This window comes from Mytilus galloprovincialis, chromosome 1 (assembly GCF_965363235.1).
Source record: "Mytilus galloprovincialis chromosome 1, xbMytGall1.hap1.1, whole genome shotgun sequence".
NCBI classification, from domain to species: Eukaryota; Metazoa; Mollusca; class Bivalvia; order Mytilida; family Mytilidae; genus Mytilus; species Mytilus galloprovincialis.
In genome coordinates this window covers 94,047,301-94,074,311 of record NC_134838.1, presented here as the reverse complement: position 1 = coordinate 94,074,311, position 27,011 = coordinate 94,047,301, and the positions used below count along the sequence as shown (strand labels likewise).

The 27,011-nt window shown below is 30.7% G+C and overlaps 1 protein-coding gene across 2 annotated transcripts; it reads right to left on the bottom strand.

The window, feature by feature from the left end:
- Window positions 1-1,508: 1,508 nt before the first annotated feature.
- LOC143045302 (molybdate-anion transporter-like) lies at window positions 1,509-24,154 on the bottom strand. Of its 2 annotated transcripts, XM_076217740.1 has the most exons (14): window positions 23,922-24,154; window positions 16,867-17,011; window positions 16,241-16,301; window positions 15,773-15,880; window positions 13,523-13,641; window positions 12,995-13,131; window positions 12,382-12,533; window positions 11,950-12,020; window positions 11,252-11,306; window positions 10,654-10,756; window positions 10,231-10,298; window positions 9,735-9,814; window positions 6,172-6,225; window positions 1,509-4,630 (listed from the first exon to the last, which is right to left on the bottom strand). In XM_076217740.1, exons 1-13 carry the CDS (start codon window positions 24,070-24,072, stop codon window positions 6,180-6,182), a joined length of 1,296 nt encoding a protein of 431 aa, XP_076073855.1. In that variant the 5' UTR covers window positions 24,073-24,154; the 3' UTR covers window positions 1,509-4,630; window positions 6,172-6,179. The 2 variants fall into 2 exon arrangements, with proteins under 2 accessions (XP_076073855.1, XP_076073847.1); XM_076217732.1 differs by lacking the exon at window positions 6,172-6,225.
- Window positions 24,155-27,011: the final 2,857 nt, after the last annotated feature.

Genomic DNA, 27,011 nt, shown 5'->3' with positions numbered 1-27,011 from the left:
ACTGGACCTATCGCTTCTAGTATTTGAGATATGGACTTGACCACCAAAACTTAACCTTGTTCACTGTTCCATGAAATGATGTGGAGGTCAAGTGAAAACTGTCTGACAGGCATGTAGGCACATACCAAATATAGTTCTCCTATTACTCATCATAATAAGAGAGAAATTAACATTACAAAAAATCATAAACATTTTTTTCAAGTAGTCACTGAACAATGAAAATGAGGTCAAGGACAAAGGACATGTGACAGACAGAAACTTTGTAACATAAGGCATCTATATACAGAAGCATCAAGGGCTGATATGCATAAACCACTTAAGTTAAGATATCCAATCGTAGTACTAATGTCTTGGGACATGTATAAAAATCTGTCTTTTAGGAACAAATCTTAACTTAAGTAGCTTTATGCATACGGGTCCAGGTCTTCTACCTTTTAACATATAAAGCTTTCAAGAAGTGAGCTAACGCCACAGCTGCCGCTGGATCACTATCCCTATGTAGAGCGCGACAAAAGTCGCAGACTCGACAAAAAACAAATATGATAATAAATATCCACTCAAATGCAAGCTCCCAACTTGGGATAGGAACATAAGGAATGTGGCAGGGTCAAACTAGTTTGGAGTCGTCAACCCTCCTGTGTGTCAGGTTTCATATAACCATGTCCTTATCATGGTTTATTGGTCAATGTTAAGTTTTTGTTGTTTTGCCTGTTAATCCAGTTCTATAAGCAATAGGATCACTATATTTGGTGTATGGATTAATTGTAAGGTCTATACTTCTGTCTGGCATGGTTCATCTGACGATAAGCTTATTTTCATGGATATTTGAAAATGTTAAATTTTATGTGATACTGTGGATTCATTTATATTCATTGGATACTAATTTTTATGGATACCGTGGGTACAGGGGAACCACATATTAAAATGTTGAATGAATTACAAATTTTCTAAAGTAATGTATGCAGATTTTGCCAAAACCACAAATTAAGATATCCGTGAATATGCAAGTTTTCCTCAATCCACAAAAATTGGTACCAACGAAAATAAATGAATCCCCAGTACTTGTTACATATTACATAATTTTGACATAAATTCATCCTACTTCTTGACCCAGCAGACAAAGGGATGCTGATATAGATGTCCAGCTTAGTTTGCATATAGAGTGGATCCCAGTTAACACATTAACCCCAACAGTTTTTAGGTCGGAGTGAAACTGATCTGGTTACAGCAGTTTAAGGAGGGAAATTTTGGACGGAACTTCACGATTTTTTTCTGATTTTGTACTTCAACTGAACCCGACACCGGATATAGTCTTTTCGTATGTGTAACTCCCCCCCCTGAAAAAAACAGTTTTACCTGATTCAGATTTTCCAAGTTAGTATTTGAGCTAAAATGCAAATTAAACATGAGGAACATGACAATAGATAGCCTCATGTTGAGGGAACATTCATAGGTTTTCATGCAGAAAATAGTTTATCAACTCCATAGTAATTCAAATTACCAAAATATAACAAGCTCCAATTTTATTTTTTCCCAAATGAATTCATAACATTAACATCATCTTAAACAATATTTTCTTGTTGTAAAAAAATACAATTCTACATTGATATATAACAGGTAGCCATCTATAGTTTTGAAACTTTTGCAATTTAATGAAATGGCTTTCAAATAATGCCTTTTGGTTGAATCTAGTATAAACTATTACAACACTTGATTTTAAAAAAAAAGTCTTTCAACTTCACTAGTGAATACACCACCCTTTTATATTGCCTCGAAAAGGCTACTGAGGTCTCTCTCCTTGCATCAGAAATCATTTGTTAAAATACAGGACTTCAAACAAAACTGGTAGTTAATGCAACTTACAACAATATTTTATTCTAATGCAATTCTTTTCTAAATGAGATTTTTGAAAGGATGACCCAGTATGTGTTGAGGGGAGGGTAAACTCACAATTTTCTAGGTCGAATACTCATGAAATTTTAATTTACAGAAAATTTCATTTAGCAGGCAATTACATTAGAATTAAACAATTACATTAGAATATGAATAACTGCAATTTATATAAATACTAGAGTCAATCATAGATTTTGCAGCTGCAAATATGTTTTCCCCTTCCAAAAATGCAGAATTGGAAAAATTTATTTACAACTATAAAATCAAAGATTGAAATTGCCATGTTTAGAAATAGAACACAATATTTCCTTCCGTCTAATTGATGCAAAAAGCACTCAAAAACTTTTTATCTATAATTTCAACTGTAATTGACTCAAAATCAAACAACAAAATCTTATTTAATGTGATAAAAATTTTAAACTGTTATTGAATTATTTATATATATATATATAAAATCATTAAGTAAAGGTGCCACATTTCAGTGAGTTTTTCCTCAATCAAGATTTTTTATGCTATATACCGAGAAAAAGTTTCCTCCATTTAAACCTGTAAACCAGCTTATTTTCTCAGATACTTTATTTCACTTCAATATGTCTGACTGACTTCACAGATTTTTTTTTTCTTGATGTTTTATATTTCAATTAATGATTCAAGTTTATTGTTATTCACACTATTTATCGAATCATCAAAGGTGTGAAAAAACTTGGTTTACACTAGTGGGCATATTCTCTCCTAGTCTTTGCTTTTATTCAACTTGATAACAATCAAATAAATGTGCAGTGAAAATATGAATAAGGTCTCAATTAATCTACAACTGAAAAAATAACTGTTTTGAATAAATAGTTTGTTTTTGAAGATTTGACTTTAAAAAATGTACTACATGTATTTCTATTTAATAAAAAAAAAAACTGTATATATTCAGATCGATTGATTGATGTTGAAAGTATCCCACTTTCAGCACCGTGGGATATATCATGACAGCCAGTTTTCATATGTAGATGAAGACAGTGTACCAGGAAAAAACCACCAACCTTCAGCAGGAAAACTTTCTAGTCAATCAAATTACGAGTGAAATGCACACAACATGAGCGGGGCTTCAACTCACGTTCTCAGTGTTGACAGGCTAAGTAGGACTGCAGATTAATTACTTAAACAACCCAGCCACCGAAATCCTAGTACATTTTATAAGAACTTCTTTTAACGTGTTTAACGACGTTAACTACCCATAAGGGTCTCGCACAGTCGGTATTATAACAAATGCTAATTGGTTAAAGAAAATTACTATATTAAATCAAAACTCCTATTTTATATTTCACTATTGTTGTATTTTTCATACACGTCATAATTTTACTTTACTACCTGAAATGTGGCTCACTAATGAATTCACAAATTTTAACAGTTCTCAATAAAAACAAATATGAAAAATAGAATCTAGTGAATAGATAGTTTCTAATATTGAAATTTGAGAGGGAAAATGCAAAGTAATAATACTTCTCTAAACTCTAAGTGCAAAAATACATACTTAGTACTCCTCTTAATTTACAACAAACCATAAATTTATCTAATGAACTCAAAAACAATACAAAAAAATATACAAAAAATACAAATATCACATAAACTATATTATCTTATGTTCAACAAATCATTGTTGATTACTATGATTCAAATGTAATCATGATTATATAAATAGAAATTTAAATTATAGGGGGACTTTGAATAACATGTGTAAAATGTTTAAAATATTTGTAACAACATTATAATATACTGACTATTAAAAATGCATGAAATTCTTTTTTTTTTTTTTTGCAACTGTTTTTAAAACCTCAAAAAATGATCATCTAAAGGATATTATTTGATATACAGTTGAAATAAAATTGAGAATGGAATTTTATTACATTTTCAATCTTCAAATTTAAGGGGGGAAAAAAAGAGAGATTTATCATTCATTCTTATTCAAAGAGAAATGTACACTTAACAATCAGCAGTCTACTGAGAGTGCACTTAACAGTCTGCAGTCTACAGAGAGTGCACTTAAAAATCTACAGTCTACTGAGAGAAACTATCAAATAATTTTAGGACAAAGTCACAAATGAAAAATGGTACATTATTTTTCTTAATTAGAAAAAAGTATGGTCTCAAGGTTTTGCATGTCAAAACAGATAAATTTGTGGTATGTCTCATTTATAATATTAAGGCATTAACATAGTCATATGACTGGCTGTATGTATAAATAGGTACATTTTTTGTACTAACCTTCAAGGTACTAAGCCTTATGCAAAATATTGTACATAATTTTGTACATTAATCTTATCAAATCATTAGACTAAAAGGTAGAAAACAAAATTTCCATGACTTTTTATAATATTTTTATTATTCATTTCTTACCTTTCATTTATAAAAGTTATAAATCAAAATAGTTTGACAATACTTAGAACAGCAGATTGTACTGATAATTTACATTTTTCAACCTTCAATGTCGTGCAACTTATAAATATTTTTAATATTCATTATACAAAAATAAATTTCATAATAATATCTTTTAAACAACAACAAATAAGAAATACATTCAGAACACCATAATACGATAACCCTCAGAATCACTTTATAATATCAATAGACGATCTAAACAAGTGGCTCCTTTTCTTCTATTGGAACTTTCTCCTCTGATGGTGTACCACCTGGTCTCATTAACACTCCTCCTTTTATTACTGGTTTCTGAGATTCTGACTTATGCACACTAAAAAAAGAAATCAAATTAAAAATAAATTCAGCTTTTAGTATTAGATATTTCCTATAATTTTATTAAGCACATAGATGGCCTAGTTATAAAAACAAACCAAATACAAATGTACAGATATTTGCAGATACATGATGATAACATTTCTGTTATTTTGTTTTTGGTTTTTTAAACTACTGAAATTAGCAACTAAAGATAGCTTTTTTTAAACATTTCATCCTTTTTTTCTATTTCCTCAGAATTAAAGATTAATAAATCAAAAGAAGGAGTATGACAACATTCAGAAAGCACAATACATTATTGAAAATATGAAAAAGATGATCATACTTGAGCTTTTACACAGTAATACAAACTATATGTTAGTAGGATTAAGATACAAACAATATAAGTTATGCAGAGCTATTATTTAGTTTCATACAACTAGTCATACTCTGAAAGAATGAGATACTGCATACCTATTGAAAAAAACATTTCCGTTAAAGAATTATTAGAGAAATAAATAAATGATTTTAAGGACTTTTAAATCTTATAGTTTATTTTTTATGTCTGTAAAAATTATTACATTGTTATTCATTTCTCTTACTGGTTTTATATACTAAGTGTAAACATGTAAAATGAAAATGGAAAATTATTTGTAGTTTGCATACAATTAGGGTTGAGCAAACTGTATCTCCTTCAGGCATGTGACAGGGTGTTTACATCAGTAAATGTACATAAATTGGTATTTCTCAGATACAAAAATTGTTAACATATGAATTTCTTTGATTTCAGTTAGAAATTTAAATATCATCTAATAAAATTACTTTTTGTTGTTTAAAATGTCCAGATACTCGTAAATAAATTCTCTTCTTATCATAATAAAATCCACAATGTTGGTTTAAAAATTGAAAATATTTTGAAACTCTAGCAAGTTTATCTTAGCAGGCCATGCATAAAATTATGTCATCCAGACAATATTTGAAAACATTTAATCAATGAAATGACAAGAGTTTATTTTACTATGGCAACATCTGACTTAAGCTTTGTTTTCTATAGTAAATCATATAGATATCAATGAGTATATTAATTAATATATATATAATATGGAGGTGTTATATTAATTTGCCTAACCTTACACAGATATATTTTTGCACTATTAGGTTGTGCTGTAACACAAAGGCTCATTGATGCTTTAGAAGCTACCGTCACATGATAAATCATAAAACATTCATGCAATGATTTCACCTGAAATGTCATTATTAGATTTGGCCCTCTCTTATGAAATTATTCACAACTTCTCTAATATCTGGACAATTATGAGCTGGCCGTTAGGTGTTTGCACTTCTTTATAATAAAATTGACATCTAAATGTCTTATAAGGAGACATTCTTGCTAGTTTGATTGATGTTACATCGACATTGACCTCCTTTCAAAACCAGTATAAATTCACTGACTTTACTTCTGCGAATGTCCCCTTTTTCACATATTACTATTATAAAAAAGTTGATTCAAAGTATCAATGAGCCCTAAGACATTAACTAGTAAGGGTCACACAACAATACCTTTTAACTCAAGCTTTAATAACACTACTTCCAGGATTCACAGATTTTACCATACTGAAAAATACAATCAAACCTGTAGGTTGAGACCATTTTTTAACAGAAATTATAATTTTCTATTTCTCCTCTTTTCCTTTCTTTTTTGATAAGATGGAGACATTTCAATTTTCTGAGCTATAAATTAGTATATAGAAAAATTCTACAAGCAGAATGAAGGTCTATTGAAAGAAGTTATATTTTCTTCACAAACAGGTTTGATGGTATGTTAACCACATCAATGTTAGCTATGCCCATTCCAATAACATGCAGATGTTCTACTGAACAACACATATTAATTCTGTAGAACATGGGACTCAATCCAAATAACACACACAGTCTTTAAAACTTTGGTACACAAAAAAGTCAGATTTTAGTAATGTAGTTTTTGCTAATGGTTTGGCCTGTTTAACATGGGAAAGGAAAATAAATAGCTTAGTGAATAAAAGCCTAGCCTTAGCTTGTTATAATAACTAAAGCACCAAGTATACACATTCCAATAAAAAAGAAAGATTAAAATATGCTAAAAGATATTCTTCCACCCTATGATATCATATGCAATAGTATCTGCAATTATCAGTAGATTTATAGGCTTCTTTTAAAATGAAAAAATTGTCACAAAGCAGAAGGTACATAATATTTTTAAGGCCAAGTTGGCCCAAAATTATACTTTTTTATTTCTAAATTTTTCTAGTTTGAATCATATGTTTTTTTTAATGTAAATTCAAAGGGTCAAAATAAGTTTCAAATTGTACCTTCTCCTCTTCATGAAATATCATATACCAGCTCTTTTATATACAACATTTTCATTATCTAGTATATAATAATAGCAACTAACAACTAAATGACTTACAGCACAATCTTTAACACAAAAAATTTGTGAAAGTTTTGAAAGATAAATAATAAAAGTCAAATGTTATTCAATACAAATGTCAGAAATGGTAAAGCATAGATTGGAGGGATGTCCTGCTGAAAATCTATCTTCAATAATGAAAATATGTATTGTGACCTTAACCTTTGACCAACTGACCAGTAATATCAACAGGGCTCTTGGATCATTCCAATGGGCATTCTCAAGATAGGTGAATGTTGTATACACTGTTCAAAAGATGTAACCTGGAAACAACATTTTGTTCCAAATTTATTCTATCAACTGCTGTTGTGACCTTGACTTTTGACCTTGTGACTGCCAAAGGTCTTCTTCAACCCATGGGGCAATAACACCAAATTTGGTAAGAGTGCAAAATGTTTTCAAAATTTGAGAATATCAATAACAGCTGAGTTTACACATAACACTGGTAACAATAAGAGTAAATCAGTTTTGTTATCTTATCAGTTGAGTTAGAGAACACATTGAGGATGCCTGCCAGTATAAAGTATACTGATACTTTGTTTTTTTTCCAGTCTAATTGTATTGTTAATGCTGTAAATTTTTGGACAAGAAAGGGAAGCCTGCATGGCTCTGGAATACTGTATAGCAGGTAAATTTCTCGATTTTTCTTGAATAAGGTATACGAAATATTTTGACGGTTATTATTTTGGCGGATTCAAAAGTTTTATCAATATCTTTGCATGTACACTTTTAAATTGGTTGGATTTATTTTGGCGATTTTGTTCTATCCGCAAAAATTTATTCTTGCAAAATAACCTGCTATAAGGTATTACATTTTAATTCTAGTCAGTCTGTATTGTAACACATGATGCAAGAGCTATGTACACATATTTGATGCTAATTCAACTTTTAGTCAGTCTGTATTGCAACACATGCTGTTAGAGTTATGGACACATTGGATGCCTACTTATGTTTACCATTTTAGTATTTGTCAATCTGTTTTGCAAGAATAGTAATTAATATCCTGGTACAACCTGTATCACAAGAAAGAATGGTGATCAAATATTGGCCATAAATGTCTACAGAATAATGAAGGTTAGTACTTCTGAAAGTTTAAACATGGAAACAATTTGTTTGTCCAGTCTACTTGACAATATCCAACACATTCTTAAAATGATGACCAGATTAATAAAAATACAACATACATGCATCTCCCATAATTCCACATGAAATAAATAGTTATACACTACAGAAGCAAGAAAAGTCTGCTTTCTTAATGACGAGGGAGCATTTTTCCTGACATAATATTCCTTTTCAACTTTTCAATTTCACCAAATCTATTTAGATGTCTTTGATGTGAGAAATTTGTTTTCCTCTATTGTTCTCATTTATTTCCACAATTGATGGACAAAATATTCATGTTCATCCTGATTAGAGCAAGGTTTTCACAGTTCACCAGGTGAGAATATGCATGCTGCTCTCCCTTAACCCCTAATTAGTGTCCAATAATTGTCCCCTTATTTTTTACCTAAATACTTTTTATGTCCAAAGCATTTTAAACATTTCAAAGCCTCAAAATTGCATTTATTTTGAAGTTATACATACTACCCAAAAAATAAAGATACATATAGTAAAGCAAAAAAAAAACCTTTTCACCCTCAAAAACTCAAACATTTTGAAAGAAGAGACTAAAGGGAGGCTGACAAATTAAAAAGTAGGATTTTGAGATAGGGCAGTGGGTCGGAACCAAGGGTACTGCAAGAAGCTGAACATCGACCACATATATGTAAAGACCCCCATTTTGCCTTGCAAATTCTTGAATTTTGTTAATAAAAACACTTTAGTAATGTTAACAAACATTATGGATACATTATTTTCCACCATTTCTAGCTTGAAGTACTTTTATAATTAAACCTGCCTGGAAAACCAAATTCTTGAGTACAGAATGCTAAAATGAACAGCTTTTTACAGTATACTGGTATTCTACATTGGAAATCTCAACATGGATCCAATTTGTTAAGTATACCTACTAGCTCTGTTTAATTAACAAATAATTCCTGTAAATGAATGCTATATTCTTACTGTGTGTACACAATAGAATAAGATTGCACAAGTGCTTTGAAAAATGTTACATTATAAAGTTGAGCTGAGTCCATAATATTAAATTCAAACAGTATCCAAGAGTCCCTAAACATAAGTATGATACTAAAATTAATAGATTTGAGGCCACTATCAAGGGTTCTTAGTTACACTATCAATTGACATATTAAGTAAGCATTATTCTATGGCATACTATTATTTCACGTTGAAACACCAACTTCCAGGAGTCAATTTCACAAAAAAACTTAAGACTAAGATTTGTTGTAAGTCATGAATAATTCAGTATACTTACTATCAATCTTAGTCGTAAGTTTTTTGGTGAAATTGACTACAGACTTTTTCTAACACAGGTTACCAAAAGAATAGAAAGTCATTTTTGATGATGTGTTTCTCAACACACAACATAATTGACTATGTAATTGTAAGCTATTATCCCTCTATGAGTGCCATGCTTTTTTTTTTTTAAATTTAACCAACATTTCAAATAAAACACCGACATTAAATTAGATTCTAGAGAAAATCTATCTACTACCAATAAGCAACAGTGAAAGCTTTCCATAATGGCAGCACAAAAAAGTCTATCACATATGATTCATACCTGAATAGCCATTGCTGTGACAATGCAGCTAAAAATAGAAATCCTACACAGCACTGGAATATCACCTTCATTTGTAAATTCTAAAAAAAAAAGGGAAAACATTTTTAAATTTTTATCTTTTAAAAAACAACGCAAATTATTTATTTTTATAATGAACATAAACATTTTGACCACTGATCATTCAAAATTAAACTATCTAGAAAATGCTCTTTTAGCCGACTGATTAATTTATTTGTATATATAAATGGTTTAAAGCAACTGTATGTGTCATCTCATACTGAATAATTATGTTACTATTGTTCAAATGTCTTACTGTCAAACTATCAATCTGACAATCTTGTTTACTGAAATTAAAACTTAAGTTTATAATTCTTACCAGAATTTAAAACATTCAAATATTTCTTCAAAATAATTCCCTATGCTATGAATTGAATAAAATAAAAATTAGAATTCTGAAGGTCAAGGTTATATATAAAATATAAAATTGTTTTCTCACCTGAAGTAAAATGGCAACTACTATCATGTTCAATGGAATTCTAAAGAAGTTCATTATGGTGGCTCTGGCTGGAAAATAAAAATATAAATTAGTTTACTTTTTACAGAAGTTATGTCAGTATAAAATCACTGGGTATGAAATATAGTGATAACTGTATCATATTTAGCACAATCATATTCACTAATTTTATCCAATATCTTACTTGATGTTATAGTGTTTATGATTGACAAAAAATCACTAAGACCTAGTTACAAACGGCTAAACTTATTAAATAAACCATACAGTGACCTAAAAGTTGTTAACTTTTGTGTAATTTGGTCTATGGTGTAGAGTTGTCTCATCTACAATCATATCACCTTATCTTATTTTTATAATAAACAATTTTATTAAGTTAAAATGAAAATATTATTGAAAATCACTTACTTTCTTCTGGTACATATTTGCCTCTCATCTGCCCTAGAGATGGCCAAAATATTCCTACACAGCACTCAAATACCAAGAAACCAATAAATACTACCAATTGATTCTGGAAATGAAATCAATCATAATTCTTCAAATCAGTTAGCTTTCAACAAAAACATATCTTGCCAATGCATGTATAGCTTATCATAAACTTTTACAAATGTCTACACTTGGTTAAACAAAATATTTTAACCACACAAATGACATCACTGGCTCCTTGTTTTATGATGGATTGTGAATACTCATTTGTTCTCTCATCCTTCTTTTTTTAATGTAGTTTTGGTATGTTTGATATCTTCTCCTTTTTCTTTGATTTCTGTGATGTTTAGTGGCATTTAAACCTTTACAATAAGACAGGATAAAAAAATGTTGAATACCATGATAATTAGAGAGAACTAGTTTATTTGAAAGGGTAATTGTATGTCTCTTAAAAAGCAGATATTGAAATTAAACTTTTTTCTATGCAAAACATAAAGTTATTCTAACCCCTAAAAAAAAAAGGGTGTCTTAGTGATGGTATGTCATTTTTGCCTTTAGATATTCATCGGGTATTACTTACGCCTTTAAAAATGATGGGTGTGGCTAATGATGCTGATGCTACTACTAATACAAATCTGGAAAAAAATAAAGGCTTATATTATACCAACAGAAATAAATTTAATAACTCTATTCAATCAGATTGATTAATTGATTGTTGGTTGCTTAACTCCAGTGGCAAATATTTCATATATGTTCAGGACGAGTATTCAATCAGATAGAAGAAACAGTATATATACAAATTTCAATCTTTAAAGAAATGTTAAGTAATGAAGGCAATTTTTTTTTAAGTTTATACTTTTATCCCATTAAATCAAATACATGTACTGTTAAAGAATCAATAAACAAAGAGAACCTCTCATTCTTTTATAATCATAATATTAATAGCAAACTTTTATTTCCTAGGGCATTAAATGTCATTTTGAATACATTTGTATAACGCTCATGTATCATTCAGCTTATACAGCATGTTCCACTAAAATATTGGTAGTAGGTATACTCCCATCAATGGACCTTATCGCTATTCCCGGCTGACCTGAGAATCTGTCCAGCTTGACTTCATACAACAATCAGTTTTCTATTGTAGCGTCAAAATTTTACCGACCTGTGTGATGTCCAGCAATTGGGGACAAATAGTGATATGGTGTTTAGTTTTCCGAGTTTGGTCACATACTAATCTAATGAATAAACATATTTTCAATCTCAGATAACTTAACTTACCTCATGAAAGATTCTGGAGATGAATATTTTGACAGTAACTTAAATAATGATGACCCTATCATGATGGATACCTATAAAAAATCAATTACATTGAAAATCACTGAGAAATGATTTTGATAGCGTGTCATTTTTTATGTACTTTAACTCCACTGAATAATATTAAAAGTGGATGATGAGTTCCAAAAAAAACTAGATGTAAGATTATGTGCTTGTCCCAATTCAGGAACTTCATCAGAGGTTTTCTGTCATTTGTGGAATTTTCTGATGGCAGATCTTGGAAGTCTCTGTTCAATTTATTCTTAACTTTTGTAGTTTTATGCTTTTAAGTGATTTAATAGAATATTTTGTAAGCTCTAGATGTTGTTGAGTTTTCATGTTGTCCTTTAAATATTATATCTACCCAACACCTTTTATCTTATTCATATGACATACCATAAAACCAGCAAATATATGACCATGAGGTATTTTTTCAGATGTTGTACTGGACTCTGATGGAGTAAGGGCTGGGGTCCATTCCAGTACAAATATATACATAGATCCTTCAAACAAGGATTGGATCATTCCTAAACATAATATCTTTGGATCTGAAATAAAAATTAGTTTATAAAATATTAAATATAACTAATTCAACTTCATTTTTCATAGACTGACATTGGCATTTTGAGGACAAAAATAATTGTGTACACCAATGAAGGAGTACTATATAATAAATTATGTTAAAGAATTAAAGTATTTTAAAATATTTAATAAGAGATATAACTTAGACCAATTTAAAGATCTATCCTTGCTTACAATGAAAAATGTGTTAACTTAAAATCTCTCTCCGTTCTAATACCCATTAAATATCTAAAGAGAATGTAAAGCAAACAACAATTAAAAGCAATCAAATCTTCAAAGGACTATTTCTAATTTTGTTTGCAAGTATGGTTTAAGTGACTTTTTTGTAAATTTTCATTTGATTTCATAGATTTCTGTTAAGAAGAACACAAACAAAACTTTGTTTTAATAATACATGTACTACATATCAACAGGGAAGAGAACCCACCTGTTTTGATAGATTTCCAGGCTTCAGAAAAACTGTGTCCAATATTTGTAGTTCTATCACCATAGTTTTCTGTCCATGTGAACACAACTATAACTGTCATGATCATTAAAACTGTTAAGGCCACATCAAATGGTGCACTGAAATAGATAAACTAAATTCACTAACTGTCATGATCATTAAAACTGTTAATGCCACATCAAATGGTGCACTGAAATAGATAAACAAAATTAAATATCATTAAAAGAAATACTGGCAGAATATAGCAATGGCAATGTCCATAATACTGATTGCACAGGCTTCCAAAATATTTTTGACAGAAAAATATACAATATAAAATTGTTTGTTGTCAGTTTAAAAATGTTTGCATTTTTAATCTTTACCCCCCCCTCCCCCTTTTCTTCTCAGCTACATTTTTATGCATTGAAAAAACATTTTCATTCCATTCAAAATGACATACAGTTATATGTCACTATGTAGCTTGCAATTTCCTGCTGACAATAAAATCAGATGGGAATTCTTGATACTTACACAAATCCAAATCTGTCTGCAAAGAATTGTGCCACCAAACCAGCTACAATGGCTACTAAGGAGTTTCCTAGTACTGCATGACTGAATACTGTTCCCAAAGATTCCTGCTCAAAACCTCGCTGTAAAATAAAATTATGTTTACTTCATATTTACACCCAACAAAAACTCTAAATCAACAATTGAAATAAAGAAAGTTCCATTATGTTCTACATACGTTTTGTTAAGTAATCAAATTTGTTTTTAAATACTAACTGTGTATCTAATAATACATTTATATATATATTAAACTAGAGGGTCCAAGGACCCTGTGTCGCTCACCTGATATTTTTATTTACAATTGTTACATGATAAATGCAACTGTTGTACTGTCGTTTAGTTTCAGAGATATAATACTAAAAAGTGCATTTGAAACCTATGCTTTATTTCAGCCATGTGGGCAGGCAGGGTCATCATACACAGTGGTCCCTGGATATCCTAGTGGTGATTTAAACCAAGTTTGTTTAAATTCAACAGTTGTTTAAGGGGAGAATTTTTGTAAAATTTATCTAACAAGAAATGCAAAGTAATGAGAAAGTTGTGAAGTAGTTTTGTTGTTGCGCAACACCCCCCCCCCCCCCACTTTGCCAAAAAAAAACAAAAAGGTAATAAAAAATTATCATATAAGGGCAATCTATCCTATTAATGATTTCTGCAAAATTCAGTTGATTGTGCAAGGGTTGTATAGCCAGCTGAGGTCGTTAAAAACTCTCTTTCTTTTGTTGTTGCAGATAGATCTTGACCTGATAAGCAATTTTACCACATGTCAGATTTGCTCTAAATGCTTTGGTTTTTGGGTGATAAGCCAAAAACTGCATTTTACCCCTATGTTCTATTTTTAGCCATGGCGGCCATCTTGATTGGTTGGCCGGGTCACCGGACACAATTTTTAAACTAGATACCCCAATGATGATTGTGGCCAAGTTTGGTTTAATTTGGTCCAGTAGTTTCAGAGGAGAAGATTTTTGTAAAAGATAACTAAGATTTACGAAAAATGGTTAAAAATTGACTATAAAGGGCAATAACTCCTAAAGGGGTCAACAGACCATTTTGGTCATGCTGACTTATTTGTAGATCTTACTTAGCTGAACATTTTTGCTGTTTACAGTTTATCTCTATCTATAATAATATTCAAGATAATAACCAAAAACAGCAAAATTTCCTTAAAATTACCAATTCAGGGGCAGCAACCTATCAACGAGTTGTCCGATTCATCTCAAAATTTCAGGGCAGATAGATCTTGACCTGATAAACAATTTTACTACATGTCAGATTTGCTCTAAATGCTTCGGTTTTTGAGTGATAAGCCAAAAACTGCATTTTACCCCCTATGTTCTATTTTTAGCCATGGCGGCCATCTTGGTTGGTTGGCCGGATCACCGGACACAATTTTTAATTGAGATACCCCAATGATGATTGTGGCCAAGTTTGGTTTAATTTGGTCCAGTATTTTCAGAGAAGATTTTTGTAAAAGATAACTAAGATTTACGAAAAATGGTTAAAAATTGACTATAAAGGGCAATAACTTCTAAAGGGGTCAACAGACCATTTTGGTCAGGTTGACTTATTTGTAGATCTTACTTTGTTGAACATTTTTGCTGTTCACAGTTTATCTCTATCTATAATAATATTCAAGATAATAACCAAAAACAGCAAAATTTTCTCAAAATTACCAATTCAGGGGCAGCAACCTACCAACGGGTTGTCTGATTCATCTGAAAATTTCAGGGCAGATAGATCTTAATCTGATGAACAATTTTACCCCATGTCAGATTTGCTCTAAATGCTTTGGTTTTTGAGTTATAAGCCAAAAACTGCATTTTACCCCTATGTTCTATTTTTAGCCATGGCGGCCATCTTGGTTGGTTGGGCGGGTCACCGGACACAATTTTTAAACTAGATACCCCAATGATGATTGTGGCCAAGTTTGGTTTAATTTGGTCCAGTAGTTTCAGAGGAGAAGATTTTTGTAAAAGTTAACGACGGACGACGACGACGGACGACGACGACGGACGACGACGACGGACGCCGGACGCCAAGTGATGAGAAAAGCTCACTTGGCCCTTCGGGCCAGGTGAGCTAAAAAAAAAAGAACCTCAAATTAATTTCTGTGTATTTTTCTTTCAACAACATTTGGAATATTTATTTAATTGGACAGTATTTTTTTAACCAAAAGGTTACATTTCAAATATAATATAAAATGCAATAATTTACCTTGGTATGTTCATATATCATCCAGGATTCAAAAGCACTGTACAGGATTGAAGTGGCAATACCTCCAAGCAGACGTCCTAACATCAGGACCCAAAAACTGTTAAAATGCTGAAATACAAACAATCCAGTATCTCATAACCATCGGTTTGACAAATATCAATTCTATATAAAGAATATAAAAAGAAAAAGTTTCAATTTCTATGTTTGTTTCAGACAATATGAAAAGCTTACTTTGTTCTTTGTGCCATGTTTTTCAGTTATTATATGAAATAAATATGTGTAATCCTAAGTCAAGGTTGGTGCAAAAATGTTACATTCTAGGGGCCAATTCAGCAGAAATTTCAACACCAAGAAGAAACATGTCTACAGTAGGTTCTTGGCAAGCACTAAACCTAAAAGTAAATATCTAGTATTAACAAAACAATTTTGAAGTAAAGCTTGCGCTAGTGGCCTTAAAGAACATCCTACCTTTGTAATACAAGCTCCACCATACAGTATTCCATAAATAATAGCGTTATTTCTTCTGCCACTGTAAACAGAAAATGAAGAAAATGATAGGTATACAGACAGCTGTTAAACAGAGTTGTGATTGTATGATAATGGTGAGGTTTGTTTATATTGTTATGTATAAAAACTAATTTTGAAAACACCCTTTATGCATGATGGAGTGGATCTAATATATTGGATTGTAAGGAATATTTTACATGTTCCACATCTTTTTGTTTTCCTTTATGGTTATGTTCCATTATAAAAATTTATGCCTGATTTTACGTAAAAATATATTTGCAAAATGTACTGATAGCTGTGCAACTTTTAATATAGAGAACATCATTGATCTATCTCAAGTAGTTCAAACCAAACTGACTTTAGCAGAAAGGATAGCATTGAAAATGATACAGGTAAAACAAAATTGTGCAATATAACTTATAAGGGTCTGATACCAATTTCAGTTTACAGATCATATGTTTCTAAACTAACTTGTTATCATGTACACTTAAGACTTATAGTTTGAAATTCCAAATACTGGTATGTAAAGTATTGGAGAGAATTATAGTAAAAACAAACAACAAATGTCTGTGATAGAAAATCCTTACAACTTATCAGCTATTGAGCCAACTATTGTTCCAAATATCATACTGGATCCAAAGCCTGCAACAAACAGGACTTCAATCTGGTGTGTCGTCATCCCATAACTATCATACAAAGCATACACATGAGGTCCTTGTAACCAGTCACCAGCTAAAAGAAAGAAAAATGTAAGCCTTTTATTAAAAGTCTAAACAAAATTCAACTTATGAATCAATAATTACATTACATGTATGTTTAATTAGAATCCATAATTTGGATTGGCTGACATTGATCACAAGGCACTCTAATATCATATTTTAATTCCATATATATATTATTACTTGGTCTGTATAACGCACAGATATAAATTCATCACCTGGTCTGTGCCCTGCACAGGACTTGTTACTTTTGCCTGGTCTGTACAGCCAAATTAAATAATAATTCCAAATCTAATTAATGCAGTTATAAAATATAACCAACAAATGACTTCATTTGCTATCAACAGAAAAAATGTAAATCTTTCAGAAGTCTAAAAAAATAATCAATTTATAGATAAATAATAACTGTAATTGCAGCAATTATTGTGTGCATTTATTATTGCGATTTTTGAAGAATGGACAAAAATGCATCATTGTGATTTTCAGAAAAATTGCATAAAAATATCTTATTAGATATCAGAATGTGATTTCTTATTATTCTGATACTCACACAGTCAGATTATTCACAATAATAAAAACCTCGCAATAATTTCTAAATTTGCAGTTACAGTTATGTTTCATTAGAATCCATAATTTGGATTGGCTGACATATATTGCAAAGTACTCATATCAAATTTTATTTCCATATAAAAATAACAGACATAGTCACATATGACTGGATTTGCTATCCATGACATTTAAATAATGCCAAGGCTACAATATAAGATCATTTATTGACTTTTAAAATTAAATGATATGATAGCAATAAGCAAAGAAAGTCTTTATTTGTTTTGTCATTAAAGGAAGATAGCAGAAAAACTGGTCTCATCAGCTATTTACCGAATGTTAAAATATGTAGCTGTACATGGACAGCCAAGATTTCTTGTCTGGTCAGCAATTGTCATCCATTCAATTCTTATACGAAGACCATAGGGTGGGATATCAACATTTTATTTGAATATAAAAACATCATACAAAATAGTATATCCATTCTTTATTCTTTATTCTTATATATCCTATGACTTATTTATGGATGTTTTGTATGATTCTTTGTGGTGAAAGAACTTATCAAATATCACTTTGGTGAGCATGTTTTTATGGTAATGTTTAGTTCAATGTTCTAGTTCAAACATGACGGATAGCTATAGGACAAAAGCTTTACTAATAAGACCATTTTCAATAATAGCAGTTAAAATTAATTAAATGTATACAACAATATTTTTTAAAGTCACCGACTATTTAATTATACTTTACATTTTTTGTCAAGGTTAAAACACAACCTTGTAACATAGGCAACAATAATTAAAGGGCTAATAAAGTAGAAGCATGCATAGTTCTGTCTTAGATAACAACAAAAAAGTATCATATCCCTTTTGTTAAACCACATCTTACAAATCAAAAAAATCGTTTAAAAAGAGTTTTGGACAAAATGTTATAATAAAGATCAAAATTATGGTATATAAATCAGATAATACATAATGTTTTTCTTGTTGTATAACACAATTTGGATTATGGTTGGTGTTTCATTTGATCAATCCTGCCATGTGTTGGAAACGTATACGACAAGAAAAATGTAAAACAAGATATTTGTTATCTATAATATTGAGTATGACATGCAGTGGCGTAGCTTGCATGTATGCTCAGATGCTTAGCAGCCACATCATTTTGACCAAAAAAATGTAAAATGTTTTTTAAATAATTATATATAAATTACATGTGACAGTGTTTACAGCAGATACACATGGTGGTATCCGAATGTAACATGTGCAGGGATATGAGAAAAGTGTCTAATCATTTCCGAAACAGTATGTGTAGTTTATGTAACATGATGGTTAAATTGCAGAAAATCATTAAAAGTCTATGTCGTAGCGCGTCGTCAGCTACAGCAGGCGCAGACGATAATGATACGTAGACATGCGGACATGTTTGGTCTGAAATGGAGCCCAGCAGAGCGATGACATATCAATGTTAACAACTTCCAACATCATACCCTGATGTCGTTTCCCGTGATCATGGAGTTTTATCATTCCTGGGCTTAGAAATATCCTTTCCATCTAGTACAAATATTAATTTTATTTTCAATAAATGAAAAGAGTCCCAATGTCCCCGCATTGCACATATTTTATCTTTCCCAGATACAAGGGCATTAAATAAAAAATAATTAATATCTCGAGAAATAAGTGCTTCAGAACAAATGCAATGGGATTTCCATTATAATTTTATATTTCCAAGGGGCATAATTGGTTAAGATTATTTTTGCAAGTGTCAAAGACATTGCTAATGATATAAATTTACTTCACAAAAATGGCAAAAATTGTTCACATGACAGTGATAACAAGACTGGACAGACGGACAACCAGTATTTCCATGTCCCCTGCAACATTTCAAGATAAGTAATCAAAAACCCCATTCCGAGGCTCAAATTCCAGGAAAGGAGGGTCAATTCGGTTCTATATTCTGAAGTATCATATACAGATGTTACGCTGTAATTGGTCTGAGTTTGAGTTGTCGAATATATAGGATTGGGTGTTGGAAATAAAATATCTATTAGTGGGTATTTTGAAATTTAACAAAAATTTAGTCAGTGTCGGATTAATTCTAGGGGAGGACACCCGCATACGGGGAAAATGTCAGAAAAAAAATATGCATAAAATGGTCCCAAAAATTTTTGGCATCCACATCATTTCAACACTGCCTACGCCACTGACATGAAAGAATTAAGTCTTGTATAATTATAAAGTTCTAGGTAGAGCATTTATTGTATTCAAATTTCAAATCCTGGAAAAATAAAAGAAAAGGAGGAGATGTATGGATTCTACATTTGCAGACATTTATAATACAGGTAGTTATCAAGGCATTTCAATTTATTCTAAAGATACATAGCGACCATGTTTAAATCAACATATTTGGTTATCAAAAATTGGATTGATTGATTAGAATGGAAGTTGCATGAATTTGCTAACACCAACTCAATATATTTGGTCTTTTCTCAATGAAGTGTTTTTGGAAAAACATTTTAAGTTCAGAGATTATAAAAAAAAAAGATAGTCAAAGAAACGCACCTAAATACAATGTTACATGTACATTGCAACAGTTTCTTGATTTAATGTTTAACCTTTGGAATATTTGAATATTTTTAAATATTCATGATTCTGTTAATTTTAAAGTCGAAGTGATCAACATGGCTGTAATTTTTATATTTGCTTTATATACATCTGTCACCGGCATCTAGAGTACAATGTAGCATTAAATCAATTAAAGCCTGTTTATATATGTAAATTAGTAATAAATTGTTATATCAATAATGAATACAACTTATAGGTGTATTAGATACAATGAAACATCCTACTGTGCAAATCATTAAATAAAAAGTATTACCCAACCGCACGATGACCACTTCAGGTGTTGGTTCACCATTTTTCAAAATAAAAAGTATTGTATAAAATATTATACATTTGAAGCTCAAAAATTGTGGCTCCAATCAATTTGAACACATTACTGTTACAAAGTAAAACAAACTAACAATTCAGCTACTGTCTATTTTTTCAATGATATCAATTGCACCAATAAATTGAAACACATTGTTCAATGTGTTCTTATAAATATGTCATACAATAAATTTTCAACTTCAAAATTTGACTGAAAACCTATCAAAATTAAGCATATATTCAATTGAATTAGTCAGTAGTTTGCATATGTTTTAACTCTGAAATTTCAAGAAAAATCGAGTTTGACTTAGGAAAACCTACCATTGTTGTAGAAGATCACAAATAGTGTCAAACATTGATCAAGAGAAGAACTTTACTGTGGATTCCATATATATCATTAGAAAACAATTTTCATGGATTCGTGGGTACATGAAAACCATGAATTTAAATGTTTAAAGAATTACAAATGTTCAATCAGTTTAAATCAATATAATTTGCCAAATATGCAAAGTTTTATGCCAGTACCATTGATCGAAATATACTAATTTTTGGTGCAAACAGAGGATACTGTCCATAATTTTGTGGTCATACTTTAGACCAAAAATCAAAATAACTCTGAACACTAGACATAATAACTTTAAAGTAGACTATAGGTAACTTGTAAATTTGTCAGTCATTTCACTTGTAAAGATAGCTTTGTTGCAGATAAAACAAAGATTCACAGCATAGTTACGCAAACAAATAATTTATAGTGACTTAAAATTAAATAAATGCTGATAATTTCAAAGTTATGTGTAAATTAAGACATTTCTGGTACTACATGACAGTAATGATGTATGCAAAGATTAATCGTGGCACAAAATATACATATGCCTGTTACTTTTTAGATTTCATTAGCTTTCAGCTACATGTATACAACTTAACACGACTTAAAATGTTAAAAAAAATAATATGTCTAGCTAAAAGGCAACATAATAAGATTTATGGAAGTAATTTCTTGTATATATAAACAAATGATTTGTGAAATTATTTAAAGGAAAACGTTATTCTTTTTAGACTCCTCACTTCAATTAATTTATTTATGTTAAGCATATAAATTTTTAATTTTGAATTGAATATCAAATTCAATTTATGTCCTAAGTAAAGTAAATATTTAAAAAGGATTGTATTGTCATTATGTATACCTTACAAAACTACTTTGTACATTTAATCTATAAATCCAACATCCTAGTACAAATGTACATGGAATTTTAACGAAATATGCATAAATCCTACAACTTGGTCATGAAATCTGTTGCCTAAATGGTTTCAACAAACAATTTTTCAAGGAGTCAAGATAGAATACAATACCAAAATCATATTCACTGTGAAAGTAAAATTTATCAAATATTTGTTTCTGCTTAGGTTTTTTGAAAATGTAAGAAGCTATGCATTGGCAGTCTTCACGCTGAACCACAGAGCAGCTACGGCTTCTAAAAATTGCTCTCTGGCCTATAAAAGTCATATCTACAGGCATGACAGGCCAACTTCAAATTAAATTTCCCCAAATATTGCATTAGTATGTGTCTGCCTATTTTTTTTTCTCTCAAGGCCATTGTAGGCTGTATAAATCTCATCTGCACCATACAATGAACATGTAAATCAGTAGAATTCATGATCATGAGATCCTCATGCAGTAGTAAATGGGCAATAAAACTAGTTAGAAAATCTATACATTTGTATTATATATATAGTGAATCCCTATTTTTTCAATTTTCCTGTCTATCTTTGGCACCTAAATACCTGTTCCAGTTGTTTATCAACTTGTACCAAATTTTAGATCATAAAGGAGTATATATAAACAATTTCCCACACATATGTACATTTGACTATCAAAATGTAGCATGGCAATAAGACATCACTGTCATGTACATGTAAGATGGATCTGCCACTGCCTATTTCATGCCCATAAATACATACCCTTAAGTTTTTATTTGGACCTTTTGGTAAATTTTAACAGTTTTTTTCAAAACTGCAAGTTTCTCATTTACCTCAAGGGTAAACAAACAGAGCAACAAAATATATATCCTTATTTCTTTCCTTATAAATAAAAGGTGGAACCCACAACATTGCTTTAAAACATACCCTTTTTGGTTAGCCTTATCAAATTGGGGAAGATCCTTATAAATAGGTACTATCCTTAAATATGGGTATTACACCCAAAATGGGGTTCCAATTTACAAAAATAAAAAAGACTTGGGTTTTTATATTTCTTCATTTATGTAATGACTTTAAAGACAACCAACATTTACCCCTATAATACAATATGGTTCAAGAGAGAAATGAATACAAAGATAATCACCTTCAAAAACCTACTTTTTCAAGACTATATATAACCTTAAAGCCTTTTAGCAAGTTGATATTTCAGTCATCATGGTCATGGTGTCTTTGGCATGCCATGGTCAATGGGGGGGTTTCATTGGGGGGTTCTGAACCCAGATCCTGCTTACTGTTTTTTCAGATTCATGCATCACGCTTACACTATGTACGTAAGCAATTCTCATTTTTTTGTAATTTCCTGTATCCCGCTAGACTTCATTTCCCGTTTTCACAGCATAATAATTTGACTTACACGTTACAAAAATTTGCAATCCTGCATCACGCTTAGAACCCAATGAGACCCACTTTTGGGTAAAAATGCTATCATTTGCCATGTTTATCTGAATATTATAATAAGTAAGGGGACGAAGTTCCCCAATACAGTAGAAAAATCAATTAAAAAAATTTCGGGTTTAAATTTTCATTGTACTAATGAACTCAAAATCATTAACTTTTTTGGGTCACTTTTTTTAATCCTGCATTTGCGCAGAATGCAGAAATCTACTTCCTTCTTCTGTTCTTGTTTTCATGAGACTTTAAGTAGTCTAGTAAAATATAGGAACTCAAGGGACACAATACCAATTTCATTTTTAATGATTCTTTATCTTTGATATGAATAAACGTAACCTGTTCGCGTTTCTTTGTTCACATTGAACATGATGTCAAACTTAAATAACGTCACAAGTAAAATCCCTGACAACAGAACCAAAATTGGAAATGTTTCAGTATTTCCGTTTCTTTTTTAACAGATTTTGAAGTTACAAAAAAAAATAATTCATACAGACTTCGTCCCCTTTCACAGGTAATGCCTGCCTCATGCCTTGAAATCAAAAGTGTATGTCTTCATCACTGAACATTGAGACAGGTTTTGGGATACATTATACCTATTTATGAGATCTTTCCAAACCTGCAAATTATATACATGTACTATTTTTTATTTATTATAAATGAACCAATTTTAACAATTATTCTCTGAATTGATGCTACCACACCCATCTTTATATCTAAATTTTAAAAGACATATAAGCTTTCCAACTTATTAAATATCGATTTGTGAAGCTGTGTCAAATTTCTGTTTTACCTATTTTGTGCACTCACCCATTGCAAGCATATAAACGACAAGGTAGACACGCTGGAACTGTTTAAATGCTGCATCACTGATTGTCGGAACTGCAGTTCTTGTATACAGGAATAAAGCTGCACATAAAACACTTAAAACTCCAAACCCAGCTATGAAAATGTTTGCCATGTCTGATTTATTCGAATACCCAAACAAAAACTTGTACTCTATTTATTTTCGTGTTGACACATATCTCCCGGAAGTATTGATTATACAGGGAATTGACTGAAGCCAAATCGGAGTGGCGCTAAATCCGGAAAGTAAGATTATCTTTACTTTAGTCTCAAGTGGACAAGTGTTAATAACAGTCCTACCCGGATTTTGATATTATGAAGACAAATCTGCTCTTCTTCATCAGATTTAAGAAATAGATTTTAACAATATATAAACTTAGAACTCGAACATTGTAACATTCAATGATTGCAATACTTAGTTTCAATCTTCATATCTCCGGCGGCGAAGGATTTGCTACTACATGTACATACAAATCATTGATATATCATATTAATCATGATATTCAAAAATAACTGGTACTACCAGGTCTTTGGCTTTCATGACCTTGAGGTCATTACCATTCAATTCCTGATGGTAGCATTAACAGTAGTTAATAATGCTTTAGCACTGACATGGTTTTTTTTAATTTATTTTTTTCTAAAATTCTCCGTTCATAAATTAAGAAATTGCAACAGTATAAGGTTATTAAATAAACTTCTCATTCAGGCAATGTTGACTTAATTGGGGAAACCAAAATGGTTGGAAATTTCTCACAACACAGACATCCTTGTAGGCCCCTATTTTCGTATCTTTTCGACATATTTATTCATCATTGACATTTAAAAGTTTTGCCTGTTTTAGCGTTCTTGGTGCTGGTGAACATTAAAATGCTCGTTTTTATCAAAAGTTCAGTAGTCAATCTCGTAGTCAATGCTTCGGTAGTGACTTATATTTATAACATATTTTTCGAAGGTACTTCGTTGATTTCTTAAGAAATTAATAATTAACTAAGGTTTAAACTCCCGCAACAGTTGACCTTAAATAATGAATTTGGTTGTCCTTTTAGGCTGCTTTTTGTCATATAGCTCATTATTTTCCCGCGTATTTAACTTTTATGCATCTCTGACTTTAAAATAAATGTTAGGGTCTGATTATTTCTGATTAAGATCAATTAAGAAAAGACTTTCGGAAGCACATAATATATAAAGTGTTATTTCATTTACTAGTACCGGGTCGTTAACCCTGCCGATGAAATTTTAAGCCCCGCGGTTATAATCAGCTCATATAGTGAATACTTTGGTACTGACATGATTTGATAACATATTTTTCTAAATTTCCTCTTTGCACTGGTGGTAAGCGGATGGTCGTAACTAAAAGTTACGACCATCTGAATATGGGAGACAACTCTAGGGATAAGTTTTTCTTTTCCGATTTTCGTGCAGTAAAAGGTTCATTTGAGTCAAACCTCTTGTCTCATATATACATATCGTGAGTGCATTCTTATTGAAACCAAATTTGACACATAAAATCATTCCAATTTTCCAATAGTCATTCAAAAATTCGAGCATGATGGTCGTAACTTTAACTTGTGATGGTCGTAATGTCAACTATAGTACTTTGAATGATGGTCGTAACCGACACAAGATGGTCGTAACTTTGAAAGATGACCGTAACTCAAGTATTTAGACGAACTTTTATCAAGCTATTTTAAAAGTACTGTACACATGCATAACCATGTTAATAAACTCAGTTGTTATATAAAGTTTACTACAAAAAATATTATTTCATTTGTTACTCTGATAATGGTATGCAGAAATTAAGTTAAAGTATTATCAATCATACATTTTTGATATGTTCCAAACGACCATCATTTAGGAGAAACAGTGAAAACTAATCAACTCGCATTAAGCCAAATAGTATGTTAGAGTTGAATATTATTTATATTTTTACTGTACGTTAAGGCATAAAATTGTTGAATATTTGCTTTCAGATTTTTGTTTATTTACGACTTTTTATTTCGTGCAATCATGTCGGCAGATGAAATTATTGAACGTACAATTTTTGAACAATCTTCTTTAATTTTTTATCAGCTATTGCAGTTTTTATAAACCATTGGCTTTCAAATATTCGGCTTTTGGTGAATCATGATTAATGAAAATCCACAAATGCTTGGTGTTTTTATCGTGTTGTCTTTATTTTTTACCGATTACATGACGATCTTGCGGTATATCATTGACAATTGTTCTAAGTATTGGTTCAGAATAAAAACTTAATCCATGGTGTCGCAATGAACATTGTGTTAACCTAGAAAGTATGAATAAGGTTAAGATCTTTTACAATGCTACACGCGTTGAATTTAAGAGTAAGATCAAATATCAGTAGTTTGTAGACATGCTTGTAGCCAGGATAATATTACAAGGTAAAACTAAATGTACTGCGGCAAATATTACATACATATATGCAGGTATATATTTTACAATGATACACGCTTTGAATTTAAGAGTAAGATCAAATATTAGTAGTTTATAGCCAGCCTTGTAGCTAAGATAATATTACAAGGTAGAACTAAATGTACTGCGACAACTATCACATACATATGCAGGTTGAAAATAATATTTATGTTATATGTTTATATTGTATGAATGTACTCAGATTTAAAAGACCAGCACGCTGAGTTGAAGCATAAAGATCTATCTTTTAAATATTAGCCTGGCTACAAGCTATGTATGAATACTGTTTGCTGAAGTCCTATACTGCTGAAATTTAAAAAAAAAAAACATTATCATCAGCATATAGTAAACAATGTGAATTGCTGACCCCCATATTCTTTAGAAAGAAGTTTAAGGATCCATACTGTGAAGGAATTTTTTTAACTCGTGTAGTAATTTTGACTCTAAATATGTCTCCTCTAGTAGTGGAAAGATGATCCAAAATTGTCAAGCCTGTGCCAGTATCTAGCTGATCATAGACTTTGCAATGACAAAATACAGAGTGAATCTACCGAGTTAAGAAAGATTGGCAAAATGTGTTTCTCTTTTGGTAACACCAAGTAAATGTTTACAAAATTCAATGCG

What these genes read in the sequence shown, in the direction of transcription:
- LOC143045302 (XM_076217732.1), bottom strand. Translation starts at nt 24,072, where the DNA reads ATGGCAAACATTTTCATAGCTGGGTTTGGAGTTTTAAGTGTTTTATGT. An exon ending in ATATATTTGCTGGTTTTATG is followed by an intron (nt 12,021 to 12,381) that starts GTATGTCATATG and finishes GATTTTTTATAG; the next exon opens with GTATCCATCATGATAGGGTC. An exon ending in CAAATATGTACCAGAAGAAA is followed by an intron (nt 10,299 to 10,653) that starts GTAAGTGATTTT and finishes TTTATTTTCCAG; the next exon opens with CCAGAGCCACCATAATGAAC.